The sequence below is a fragment of the Mustelus asterias genome, chromosome 10, assembly GCF_964213995.1.
Source record: "Mustelus asterias chromosome 10, sMusAst1.hap1.1, whole genome shotgun sequence".
In the NCBI taxonomy this organism is placed as follows: domain Eukaryota; kingdom Metazoa; phylum Chordata; class Chondrichthyes; order Carcharhiniformes; family Triakidae; genus Mustelus; species Mustelus asterias.
Window position 1 is genome coordinate 88,354,030 of NC_135810.1, and position 14,267 is coordinate 88,368,296.

A 14,267-nucleotide genomic window follows, 5' to 3' on the forward strand; every position below is an offset into this window, starting at 1 on the left:
TGTATTTTGGGGAAAAAAGAAAAAAAAACAACAAATCATAGCAAAGTCAAATTCCTATGTGAAAAATCTTGCGAATGTCAAGATGCATGAATATTATCGATTTATTTCCCACTTTGTAGCATTTAAACTGTCCTTTGTGTACAGTTGTGTGAGGTTGCATATAACTTTGTATGTACGGCGATCATTAGAGGGTAATATTTCACGCAATCCCCTTCCGATAGTAAAAATCTTGCAGTCGGTATTTTGTTGCTGTAAATAAGCGAGTTCGCATTAATTCAGGGAGATTTTCAAAGATACACGTCTTGACAGTAAACGGGGTATTAATCTAGCTGCGGATGCGTGTGTCTTTGTCCACTGCTGGTCAGGATTAGGTTCTGAGCTTGAGCAGGCATGTGTGCAAACCCAGTCTGAATGAGGATTAAAGTTTTGTTCTATACTATTACCAACTTTCCCCAGGATGCCTCATTCCTAACCAATCCCTTTGCAGTCTGAAGTTTAGATGATGTCATGGGATCTGAAGAGCGAGATGAAAGGGATAGACTGTAACCCCTGGCGCTGAGAAGCACTTCACACACACATAGAGAGAGAGTCTTCAAACTGACCAGCACTGCAGAGCGATCACACTCAGATTAAACATCACACAGCACAGCAAGGCTGCCACAACTCGCTTGTTCTTCTTTTATTTCCCGGATTGCTAGGGACAAGAAAAGGGATCTGCATCCGAAAAGAGGCAGCGACTTTCGAGGTACACGGCGACGTGGATTGGGGGGGATGGGAAGGGGGGTCTGTGCCCTGACTCTGGCTCTCGTTGCTGTACCTGGTGGTTCAGTGCTACAGCCTTTGATCGCTCATGGATCTCTGATCAGATTACCAGAGGCTGCTGCTGCTGCTCTCGCTGCTCGCTGGCCCATGGCTGTTGCAACCTTTGAAGTGGTTGCACTAGCATTGGAAAGAGTGCTTGGGGCGGTCACACAGAGAGAGGGGGTGGGGGGCGGCTGGAGGGAAGGGGGTGGGGGGCGGCTGGAGGGAAGGGGGTGGGGGGCGGCTGGAGGGAAAGGGGAGGGGGGCTGCGGACACTGAGCTGGGGTGTGTGAGGGGGGAGTTGGGTCTGGGGTGGGTGAGGGGGAGTTAGGGTGGGTGAGGGGGGTTGGCTCTGAGCTGGGTGGGTGAGGGGGGAGTTGTGTCTGATGGGGGGTGGGTGAGAGGGGGAGTTGGGGTGGGTGAGGGGGGTTGGCTCTGAGCTGGGTGGGTGAGGGGGGAGTTGTGTCTGATGGGGGGTGGGTGAGAGGGGGAGTTGGGGTAGGTGAGGCGGAGTTGGGGTGGGCGAGGGGAGAGCTGGGGTGGGTGAGGGGGGAGTTGGGGTGGGTGAAGGGAAGTTGGAGTGGGTGAGGGCGGAGTTGGGGTGGGTGAGGGGAGAGTTGGGGTGGGTGAGGGGAGAGTTGGGGTGGGTGAGGGGAGAGTTGGGGTGGGTGAGGGGAGAGTTGGGGTGGGTGAGGGGAGAGCTGGGGTGGTGAGGGGGGAGTTGGGGTGGGTGAAGGGAAGTTGGAGTGGGTGAGGGCGGAGTTGGGGTGGGTGAGGGGGAGTTGGGTGGGGTGTGGGGGGAGTTGGGTGGGGCGTGGGGGGAGTTGGGTGGGGCGTGGGGGGAGTTGGGTGGGGCGTGGGGGGAGTTGGGTGGGGCGTGGGGGGAGTTGGGTGGGCGTGGGGGGAGTTGGGTGGGCGTGGGGGGAGCTGGGTTGGGCGAGGGGGAGCTGGGGTGGGCGAGGGCGGAGTTGGGGTGGGCGAGGGCGGAGTTGGGGTGGGCGAGGGCGGAGTTGGGGTGGGGGGAGTTGGGGTGGGTGAGGGACATGGGGGGGTGAGAGTTGGGGAAAGTCAAGTCAGGAATGAAGATTGCGAATTAGAGGCAGATAAAGGGAAGGTGAAGCTGGAGGAAATGGGCGGCGGATTGAGTTGTAGCTTTGTTGTTCCAGATTGCCAACTTTTTATGGAGTACCTGGTGGCTGGGGAGTGATTGTAACTATTGCTGATCACTGGGGGGGGGGGGGCGGGGGGTGGTGGTGGTAACCGTGTTTGTGCTTCACACACCCGGGGAGAGAATGTGTTTTGCTTCCACCCCAGGGAGAGTTTGATTAAATCCCGGGGAGAGTTTGATTTCACCCCGGGGAGAGTTTAAATCCCACCCGGGGAGAGTTCGATTCAACCCCAAGGAGAGTTAGGTCTCACCCGGGGAATCAGGGTGGGAGGCAGGTGATAAGTGTTCACTCATTCGCTCTAACGTTAAACACTGACTTCCCCAGATTTTGGATAGAATTGGAAAGTGTGCTCGGATTAAATATCGGGGCAGTGAATTGTGGAGCTTGAATACGAGGAGGGGGGAAAGGAGGGATTTTCACTGGAAATGAAGAAGGGCTGAATAACCATTCACGCCCTCAGCACATTCCCCGGTTATTGGATACAGAGGGAGGGAGAGGGGCTGCTTCACTCAGAGAACCAGTAACGCCATCACAAATGTTTTCTTTTCAAATGCACTCACCCTGTCTGTGGCTACAGAAAACATTATTTGGCCTGAAGGTGTGATTGAGACAATCTGTAGTCAGGAAAGCCTCTGTCCCCCCAACCCCCCCTCAATCCGGCCGCAATTCGGGCACCGTTGCAAAGAGAGTTGTGGGAATTAGACCACTTTTTTTTAGAGGGGGGAAGAGGGTCTCAAATTATCTCTTGTTTGTGTAAGTGGTTCAGCTGTTTGTGTTTAGACATTTCCAGCACTGATCTATGAAGTGCAAAAGGTCTGTGCAGTTGATAACAAGGCAACATTCTGCACGTCCGGCACTTGAGAATTCTTTCAAGGCTTTTGTGATCAACCTTACAAGCACTTTAGTGTTTTTTTTAAAAGGGCAAACAGAGTGTGTGTTGGAAATACATATGTTTGGATGTAATCCTTGCTTAGGAGCATTGGATACATTCACAATTTTACATCAAAGACAGACCAAGTTTGCTGCAGTTTAATTTTAGAAAGTGAGTCGCGGTAGCAGATAATTCTGACCACTTCTCCCATTCTATAATTTCTATGAAGTGGATATATTTTGCAGCAATGTGCTCGCATTGCACATTAATGTGTAGAACTGTGTCATGTACTGCCAGGAATTCTTTAAGCACTCCAACGGAGTATTTTATGGTGACGGTTTTTCTTACTATAAAGAGAATTGCAATTCCTTGAGAATTACTGAAAAATATTTTCCTTTCCAGCCCTGCTTATTGATGAGAACGCCGAGGTAGATCTCAGCGGAGATCCTTTGTATGGCTGGAATGATAGTCGGGATGTCCCACAAACAAAAAGACATATTGCAACACCTGCTGATCGTTTTGTTCTGCCTGGTAAGGAGGTGGTATTTGATGTCTTTGTACCAGTCCTTGAAAAAAAATCTTTACTTTCCAACAAATTGCAATGCATCATTCCAGGATTTAATGCAAATATCAGAATACCCTCTGCCGCAAGTTGCAGCGCAAACTGAGAGATTGGGCCGGATTTTCCGAGGAGCATTGCATTTCATTCCACTCCTTTTTTTATACTGTCAGACTTCCGAACCGCGCATCTTCTGCAGGGCGAACCGAGTCCTTAGTGCAGGATGGCAGGGAGAAGCCAAACCACTCTCCCCACCCATTCAGGGCACTAGCTGGCGTATTATGGTAACTCTTCATTTAGTGAAACGTCTTGTGTCATTTAAGTAGCGTTTCAGTGCGTTAGAAAGTGACTGTGAGGTGGGAGGGTAGAATAGTGGGGGATAGGCAAAGGGAATAGGGTGGCAGGCCGGGTTAGGCTGCCAGCTGGGTGGGGTGGCTGACTGGTTCAGGAGTGGGTGCATCAAAGGGTTAAGAGGGACTCAGAGGGTCAGGGGAAGTTGGATGATCTGGGGGGAGTTCGAGGGTCAGGGGAGGGAGAGTTGGGGATATAGTTACCCAGGAGTTAGATATAGTTTTTTTCCCCCCATCTAATATTCCCTTGGTAATTATTCTGGTCAAGTGAGTCTTACTTAAGTTTAAGTTTATTTATTAGTGTCACAAGTAAACTTACATTAACGCTGCAATGAAGTTACTGTGAAAATCCCCTTTAAGACTTGGAGAGACTTTTCTGGAGGGTTCCAAATGCTGGAGAACTGTCTATTGGAAGTTGCAATTTCCACAGAGGACTTGCGGAGGGACTTCTGAGGGGTCCCCTAAGGCATCTACCGGGGCGTCTATACGCCAAGGCACAAGCATCCAGAGGACTGAAAGATTGAGACCAATGTTGGCAGAATACAGACTGGGATGCAGACGCAACTTAGCAGAAGCAGAATGTGAGAAGCATAGGATATTACTATTTGCTCTCCAATTCTCCAAATGCATGTTACACAAAGATTTCTTGTTATATTTTTACAAAGGATTGGCATTATATTCATTCCAAAAAAAAAATTCTGCACTCCTTTTGCCAAATACCATTATGGCAGGTAATCTTTCCAAAATATTCTTTGCCCATTGATATGTTAACTCTTCAATATGCTGAATAGTTGTGCACCTTCTCTAGAACCTTTGTTTATTCAGAAGGGGCAGGGAAAAGGTTAGTTTATATATATTTATATATATATATATTCAGAAATTACATTCAATCTTTGTTATAACAGACTTATGGGGACTAACAAAGCAGTTCTTCTAATCAGGTATTTGGCTTTCGAGGTTTGTACCTTTATACGCAACATGATAGCTTTTGCCTGACCTGAGAGCACATTTGTTCTCGTGAACTGTTTGTAATTATGCTTCTACTGAATTGGAATATCTTCTGCCTTTGACTTAAATCACCAGCTAAATACATCCTTTGAGTGAAACATTTTAGGTCCTGTGCTATCCTTTGTTCACGAAAAGAGATCAAATCAAATATGCAATCTCTGTAATATTGCTACTTTCTAGAAAATACATTTTCTTTTTAAAAAATTTCCATCGGAATTGATGGTGTACCACAAAATATTTTACAGCTGTGCTGCATTGACTCCCTATTGAGCAATACAATGCCTCAATTTAAATACTTTTATCTTTGTTTTCAAATCTCTCCATGAACTTGCCTCTTCCTATCTGCGTAATCTCCTCCAGCGCTACAACCCTTTGAGATATCCATACTCCTCGAATTCAGATCCCTTGGCATCCCCAATTTTAATTGCTCCACTATAGTAGCCATGCCTCTAGCTGCCCAGCTATCTGCTGCTTCCCCCCCCCTCCCTCCCTCCCCTTACCTCTTTGAACTTTCAGTTTTGTTTGTTTCTTTTCTGCACCTGGTGGTGCACATGGCAGATTTTCATCTGTTCCCATGGCAAGTTTATTTTCCTGGAACAGGTCGCTAGCCTGTCATCAGAGGCTTACTCTGCATCAAGCATGGCATCCCAGTCCAACGCCGGCATCTCCACACCAAGCATGGCTGACCAAGGATCTCTCCCGTCTGCCATTGGTATGTGTTGGAAGGATTTTGCAGGTTGATACTCAACCTTTTGGCCACATTATGAATGCACAGTCCTTGGCCAGCATGTCCTGGGATGGGACCTGAACCTGAAGCTTCGGGCTCAGAGGCAGGGATGCGACCCATTGTGTCATAAGACATCCTGAGTTTTTAGTCACCTACCCTCATATCTCCTGATGCGGCTCTATGTCAGATTCTGTTTGATTATGCCCCTGTGAAGAACATTAGGGTGTTTTACCATGTTAAAATGCTTTATAAATACATGTTGTTATTGGTTTGTATCTAATTTTATCTAGTCCTGCTGACCCATCCTTCTTGAGTTTGGGAATCTACATTGGCTCCTAATCCCACCATATCCCCAGATTAAAATTCTCATCCTCATCTTTAAATCCCTTCCCTATCTCTGAAACCTCCTCCAGCCCTTCAACCATTTGAAAATTTGCATCAAATGAACTCATCCCTTCTTGCACAGCCCTCCACCCCCTTCAACCCACCATTGGCAGCCATGTTATCAGCCATTTATAGAGTCATAGAGGTTTACAGCATGGAAACAGGCCCTTCGGCCCAATTTGTCCATGCTGCCCTTTCTTTTTTAAAACCCCTAAGCTAATTCCAATTGCCTGCATTTGGCCCATATCCCTCTATACCCATCGTACCCATGTAACTATCTAAATGCTTTATAGGCACTTAAACTCTGGAACTCTTTTCTTTATACCTCTCTGCCTTTCCACCTCCCTCATCTCCTTTAAGACCCTCCTTAAAATGTACCTCCTTCCGTCACCACTTTTAAAGCTTCTTCTTTGGCTTGATGTCAATTGTTTAAAAGCATTTCTGTGAGGCACATTGGGACACGTTTATATTTTGGAGCTGCAGGTATCAATGCAGGTATGACCTTGTTATCCCAGTAAAGGATCTCTCAAATATGTAAATCAAGTGATTGCTTGACTTGTCCGTAATTGAATGCAATGTTCATCAGTAAGTCAGTTATTCTAATAAAATGTAATAACCTTTTAAAACTATAATTTGAGCAAAGATAATTCAAGCAGCGCATTTGTCTCCTTTCATGCTTCAATAGGAAAGTGAACCCGTGTCTGCGTGGGTTTCCTCCGGTGCTCTGGCTTCCTCCCACAGTCTGAAAGATGTGCTGATTAGCTGCATTTACTTGAACAGGCGCCGGAATGTGGCGACTGGCGGAATTAGACAGTAACTTCATTGCGGTGTTACTGCAAGCCTTACTGTGACTAATAAATAAACTTTAGAAAAGAGCCAAACAAAGTAAGAATATGCTTTTCCAATTAAGTTATCTTACAGGACTCATGCTGGACTACTTTCATTTGTCTTAAGGCAAAACATTTTACTCTCCTCCTTGCTGAAATCTCTCCAATTCGTTTTGGATATTATTTGCTGAGTTGTAACTAACTGCACTAGGTGACAGGCTAGTTCACAAGTCAATAAAACCTTTTAGGGTTACAATTTATGTCTCAAATTAAACTCAACTCATAGTTTCACCTAGTTGATTACATAAAAATCACTGAATTTACAGAGCAGGAACAGACTATTCGGTCCAACAGCCTATGCTTCACACAAACCTTCTCCCACCTTGCTGCAACTCATAAGTTCTTAACCTATCTTTCTATTCCCTTTTCCTCATGTATTTATTTAGCTTTCTCTTAAATGCATCTAAAAATGACCTACCAGTCTGCAGTTATGCCTGTCTTGCCATTTTTATCGTGCTGCAGCTTACAATGTTGTCGCCTTGGTAAATCCAGTTGGGGCCATGAAAAATTAGCAGCCTTTTAATTGTGCAAAATGAACAGTTACTCGGTGAATAGTGATTGCAAAAAACATAAATCAGAGTAAATATCTATGTTGTAGAGGGAGCGTATCAGAAAACAACTGTAATGGACTCCCAAGTAGATTCTTTACAATCCTTATAGTGTCGGTGCAGTTAATCTCTCTTTATATATCACAATGCAGCAATTGCAGTAACATTACAATGCGATTCACAGAGGTTTGTTTCTATGAAGCCAATTTAATAAGGCCTTGTTTATCCTGTCTTTTTAAATGAATGTCAAGGCCGTTTCAAACTTCCTGTCCCTTCTATCTTTATTCAGATTTCAACAAAGGGCAGTTATGCTTTAACCACACATTCTTATACCTGTTTTAACATTTCTAAATTAAATAACACCAGAGGCAACCGGTTGAGGAATTACCAGAATAATGTTCAAGAGAAAAAATATGCAGGGAATAATAATAAATTTGAAACATAAGTTGGTATCATGCTGAGGCCATTGCATGACCCAAATGCTGGGAGTTCCAGAAATAATGTGCCTTTTGTCAGGGACGATTTTGATGTTGGAGATCACACTGTTTATATGGTGTTACCTCCCAGGGCCAAGTTATGCAGGTATGGTTCATTCTGGAAACCTGCTGAGATATTCGATGTTCCCAACATTTACACCACTACAGGCGTCAGGCCATGGAATTCAGCCCTGCATACAGATAGAGCAGATTGTAAAACAGCAAAATCACACTGCCAGCCTGCCATTGTCCTGCAAACAAATGAGACAGATCAAACATTCTTGCCAGAGGCTTTGTTTGCAGTGGCACTGCCACTGTTGAGCTTGCAGTAGCAACTGATACAAAATTCACTCAAGCATTTAATCCTACGTCAGACTTCTTCTAGCAGCAAAAATACGGCGGATGCTAGAAACCTGCAAACCAAGCGTAGCAATACTCAAGAGCATCTGTGAAAGAACAAAAAGTTTTTCCAAGTTTATTTATTAGTGTTACAAGTAGGCTTACATTAACACTGCAGTGAAGTTACTGTGAAAATCCCCCAAGTCGTCACACCCCGGCGCCTGTTCGGCTAAACTGAGGGAGAATTTAACATGGCCAATGCACCTAACCAGCATGTCTTTCGGACTGTGGGAAGCCGGAGCACACCCACGCAGACACGGGGAGAGCGTGCAGATTCCGCACAGACAGTGAACCAAGCCAGGAATCGAACCCAGCTCCCTGGCGCTGTGAGGCAGCAATGCTAACCACTGTGCCACCGGCAGTGAATTGATGCTTTAAGTTTAAGAGACCTTTCTTCAGGCCTTATCTGTTCAGATTCCCCCTTGATTTAGGGAAGCCAGTAAATGTATACATTTTGTAAATATTTCTATTTGTCAACAGTGGCTTTTTAAATGTTACTCTGTGGACTCTTTTTGAATTACCCAGTTTCTACTTGCCAACTTTTTTATTCTCATCCAACTTCAATGAAAAACAAGACTCTTATGGAACTGAACTTGTTCAGTAAAATCTGCCTGTTTTCATTAGGTTCACGGAGCTGCGGGCGAGACAGGAGGCTGCCGGGAGCAGGAGTACAGAGACCAAGCTGGAAACTGTGTGGCCTGCAAACAGTGTGGTCCAGGGCAGGAACTCTCTAAGGTATGGGGAGCTGAAGAATTTCTTTCTCCAGTTTCATCCTTTGCTTCCTATAGTCATAGAATGCATCAATGGAATCAGACTCAGGGTATTCTGAGCAAGTTCATTCTGAAATTTGAATCTCCCTTGCATACACTTGCCAGCACAAGTTCTCAGTGAATGGAACTGCAGACTAGTACTGGCAAAGTACAAAACACATGCCGAGAGCCGCTGCTAAAAGCTGTGAGTTAATGCTGCTTCCCTTGGGTACATTTGAAACAATTAATTTCAATCAGTTGCTGCCTCAGACTTGAAAATTGAGTGAGTTCGTGTCATTTGGATTTGTTTATGGGTCCTGGCACACAAAGGGGCACTGGTTCAGAGATCACAAGGAAATACAAAGAAGGTCAGGCCCAGAGCCCTGCTGTGCTTTGCATTGTCTTTTTGTGCATACGTAGCAAAATCAACTCCCTGCATGCTGAGGCTTAGACTGATTCACAATAATTGCTGGAAAAGCCCATTTACATGGAGGGGTGGTGGGATGGAGGTGGAGGGGGGGCGGGGGGAGGAAACGACATATTCAAGAAAGAATAAAGTAACGTTTCCACTGAAATAAGCTAATGTTTTAAATGTGTTTTGCCGAACATTTTTAGAATAAAATTTAAAACGATTGCTTAAAAAAAAACTTGTTGTTTCGAACCAAAACCCGGCTTGCTTTCTCGCTCTGACATTGCTGCTACGTGCTGTCAGGCAATCTGATGAAATGGTAGTAGGTGGTGTTTTCAAAATGTGCGCACCAGAAGTCTTGTCGAAGATGTGCATGCATGACCCAGGCCCCAGGTCTGGCATCCCAATGCTGGAATTTGAGGGTTAGCCTGATTTAGATCTTCTGGGGTCTCTGCCAACTCCTGCTACAAATTCAAAATAAAAGTTAACAGAATTGACTCCAGATTCACTGTGAAAACCAAGCTTAAGGCCAGAACTGATTAAGAGGGTTTTTTTTTTCGAAGAATATTAAAAACATACTCTGATCCTTTTTTTTCTAAAAAAAAGATTTGGTTTGTTAACTCTTGATGTTCAGGATGCGATAGCCCCTTGCTAATGCTTTCAAAAAATAGGCTGTGTGTTTGAAATGAAAATGAAGGTAAATATAGTCGTGACATTTTTGTTATTGGTTAATTGAATCCCTGCAGAAATCAAAATTCTCATGTCTAAAATGTTCCCCTGATTCTCAAGCGGTTAATAGACCTGTTATCAAATGATCAAAAACTAACTTGCAGCAGTTTCCAATCCTGATTTAAAATGCAACTTGATTAAAATTGATTAATGATTAGCATGAGAATGGGGGGGGGGGCGAAGAGAGAGAAAAGTGATTTAAAAGTCCTATTGTTGGAAAAAACTAGATTAAGTTGTTGTTTACTTTGTCAGACATTGATGACTGTTTTGGCTTCAAGTTATCTTTAGTTCTATCATCTTGTTCCTACCCACATTAGAACTGCTTTACATGGTCATGCTAAGAAGTCAGGGACAATGGTGACTTTTTGTTTGTGAGAATGCCATGTCATCCATTGAAATTCAAGTGTTTGTTCTTGAGCACATTGTGCCTTTGTGCTCGACTAACCCTTTGTTGTTCATGGACCATTACGAATTTTGATCATTGGCCCGAGAACTGAGGGACAAAATTACACACAAAGTTTAAACAAGGGTAGTCAAATTAGTGATTCCCATTTACAGTCTCGTGGTCTTCCTCTGATATTCCTGCGCTCGCAACACAAACCCTGCCTTCCCTTTACACCCTTTTCGGAAAGAGTATTTCTCCTACAATTATTGCATTGTGTGCCGAGTTAGCTAGGGTAGCAGCAGGAGCGCTGCAATTGGACTGAGTGCCCCTGGGCTAGGGAGTGGAAATATCAGCCACATTTTCAACTCCCGACCACTGTTTAGTTGGTCGCTGCTGGAAAGTGCATGTGTGTGTGTGTTAAATGAAGACAGCTGTGATGCCTTCTGTAACTTTATGGCCCTTTTGGGAACACCCTTCAAGTTGGGATCAGAAGGATGTGGCTTTAAGCCCCATAACAAGGATTGAATTTATAATCTAGGCTGACACTTACTTGAAGTGGTAGTCATTTCTTACTTGAAGCACAGGAGTATGGCATCACTGTAGAGACTGACCTCTGAATGATTGGAAACTGAAGATCTTTGCTTGCTCCAGTCCTGTCTGCATGCTCTGCTAGTTGCAGTGGAAGCTGAAGATCACAAGGTTTATTACGAAGACAGGCAGAGAATTGTCTTATGTCTTGAACATAACCAACAGCATCAAAATGCAAAGTAAACTGATATCCGTATAATCCCTTGCTTGTGAATGCTGTTATTGCAGAGTGGCTGTCCTACTTGGTTACCTAGCAACAGTCAGTGCATTCAAAAAGTAATTTATTTTATGGAGCATTGTGAAAAAGTTCCACCGCATTAAACATGGCTTACTATTAGTTATTAAGATGATTGAATCTGTCTTGTCTAAACTCAACGACATGCATATATATATATATATATAAATTGTTAATGCATTCAAACATCCCAAGATGCTCACAGGAGCTGACCACATTTCTGTGTCACTATTAAATCCTTCCACTTTTGTAACATCACCTGACACTGCCCCTCCTTCAGCTCCTCTGCTGCTGAAACCTTCATCTGTGCCTTTGTTACCTCTAGATTTGACTATTTGATCGCATTCTCGGCCAGCCTCCCATCTTTCCATCCTTCATAAACTCATCCAAAATGCAGCTGCCCATATCCTAAATCATAGAACCATAAAATCCCTACAGTGCAGAAGAAGGCCATGTGGTCCATCGATTCTGCACTGACAACAATCCCACCCAGGCCCTACCCTCGTAACCCCATGTACTTACCCTGCTAACCCCCCTGACACTAAGAGGCAAGACCAATCAACCCAACCCACAGATCTTTGGAATGTGGGAGGAAACTGGAGCATCCGGAGGAAACCGACACAGACACGAAGAGAACATGCAAACTCCACACAGTAACCCAAGGCCGGAATTGAACCCGGGTCCCTGGAGCTGTGAGGCAACGGTGATAACCACTGTGTCACCGTGCCGCTGCCCATATCCTAATGTGCACTAAGTTCCATTCACCCATCACCTCTGTGCTCGCTCAAGTTTAAAATTCTCTTGTTTTCAACAGTCCCTATCTCTGTAATGATCTCTGACATATCTGCAACCCTCCCATTCCAATCCCCAGTTCTGGTCTCTTGCCCATCCTGGATTTGAATCGCTCCACCATTGGCTGCAGTGTCTTCTGTTGGCAAGGCCAAAGTACACTCTTTTAAGTTTAAAGTTTATTTAAAAGCTCGGCACAACATCGTGGGCCGAAGGGCCTGTTCTGTGCTGTACTGTTCTATGTTCTATTAGTGTCACAAGTAGGCTTAAATTAACCCTGCAATGAAGTTATTTTGAAAATCCCCTAGTGACCACACTCTGGGACATGTTCGGGTACACTGAGGGAGAATTTAGCATGGCCAATGCACCTAGCCAGCACGTCTTTCGGATTGTGGGAGGAAACCAGAGCACCCGGAGGAAACCCACACAGACACAGGGAGAGCGTGCAGTCTCGGCACAGACAGTGACCCAAGCCGGGAATCGAACCTGGTCCCTGGCGCTGTGAGACAGCAGTGCTAACCACTGTGCCACCATGAAATACAACCCATTTAGCTTAGCTATCAGAGCTAACCATAAAGCAGCATGAATCAGCATGATCTCCAGAGGGGAGAGTGCATTACTTTGGCGTTTTAAAAATCTCTTGCTGTGACAACTTAACTCAGCTAGTAGCACTTATTACTGAGTCAGACATCCCAATAAGGTACATTATCTAGCTGGCATTGTAATGCAGAATTTAAAGAGTACTGATTATCTTTCAGTTGAGATGTTAAACCAAGGCCCGGCCTGCTCGGGTGAATGTAGTTGACGAAGAACAGGGATTTCATCATATCCTTAAATAACACACCCGAAACAGTTTATCAGGTCATTCGTCGTCATATTTGCTGGATTTTACAGCATGTGAACTGCCTGCCTGTCATACTGACCTACATACCAACAATGCTATATTTTAGAAGTAATTAGTCCAGGATGAGATAAGACACAAGATAAATGCAAGTTCCTTCTTTATAGTCGTCTGTTTAATTTTCAATTTATTACCCATTGCCAAAATTACCTTGTTGTATGATAGGTTTCTGTTTTAGAGTCAAATTCCACAGTTCAAAAAGAGGCCTTTTGGCCCATCATGTCTGTCCCGGCCATCAAGCACCAATCTATTCTCATCCCATTTTCCAGCAATTTGTCCATATGCTCTGGTATTTCAAGTATTCATCTCAATGCTTCTGAAATGTTTTGAGGGTTCCTGCCCCTACCACTCTTGCAGACGATGGGAGTGATATTACCAAACAAATTCTAAATCCCGAAAGAGTGTGAAAATGGCAGAGTTTCAGATCCGTTTTTTCGGCGAGGCCACAAGTCCAATCTTATGTCACTTTGTACAAAAAAAAAGCTAAATCTGTGTCCCACCAGTACAGGGAGGGGACAAGGCCTAAGCTCGCCCAAAAGCCAGCAGCTCACAGTAGATGGCATAATCGCACATGTGCAAATCACTCTGTTGCATGCAACAGCACAGAGAGATCTGTCAGTCACCTTACTCCCCTGAATAGCGCTTGCCACCCCTCCCCCACCCACTCCACAATCACTGGCCTCTGCGGCCAATGCCATCCTCCCCACTTAAAGAACCGGGCACAAGGCTGATCTCGCTAGATATCCGGGGCCAGTGAGGTCGCAATATGCAAGAAATCGGACACAAACCCGATTTTCCGCCTCTTTCGTGATCTTACTGGCTTGTCCCGTCATCGACTGGGTGGGACGAGAAGGTAAGATCACTCCCAATAAGTTCCCACCACCCTCTGTGATTCCTCAAATTCCCCCTAAATCTCCTGCCCCTTACCTTAAATCAATGCCCCCTGGTATTGACCCCTCTACTGAGGGGAAAAGCTCCTTCCTGTCTGCCCTATCTATGTCCCTCATAATTTTCTGCAGCTTGATCAGGTCCCCCCCTCAGCCTTCTCTGCTCGAGGAAAACAACCCTAGTTTTGTAAAGATGAAAAGAATAGTGCTGACTGTCTGAACTTACAAGCCTGGAGTAAGCATGCATGTGTTCCTAGCTCCTTTAAAATATATCTAAGAGATTAGATGGCCTGACATAAATCAAAGATCAGGAAAATATTATGATGTGATTCTCAGCTTTTTTCAAGCACTGCGAATGGTTTTCAGCTTAAATTGTTTGGGTTTGAAAGGATGGAATTTCCGATCAGCACAAATTC

The 14,267-nt window shown here is 44.8% G+C and overlaps 1 protein-coding gene across 1 annotated transcript in view; it reads left to right on the plus strand.

Moving 5' to 3' along the window:
• The first annotated feature begins 501 nt into the window (after positions 1 to 501).
• LOC144499749 (tumor necrosis factor receptor superfamily member 19-like) overlaps positions 502 to 14,267 on the plus strand; it is an 86,235-nt gene continuing 72,469 nt past the window's right edge. Inside the window, exons 1-3 of the mRNA XM_078222144.1 lie at positions 502 to 745; positions 3,244 to 3,372; positions 8,804 to 8,914. Coding sequence (XP_078078270.1) covers positions 3,295 to 3,372; positions 8,804 to 8,914 — 189 coding nt within the window. The 5' untranslated portion in view covers positions 502 to 745; positions 3,244 to 3,294. The remainder of the gene's footprint in view (positions 746 to 3,243; positions 3,373 to 8,803; positions 8,915 to 14,267) is intronic.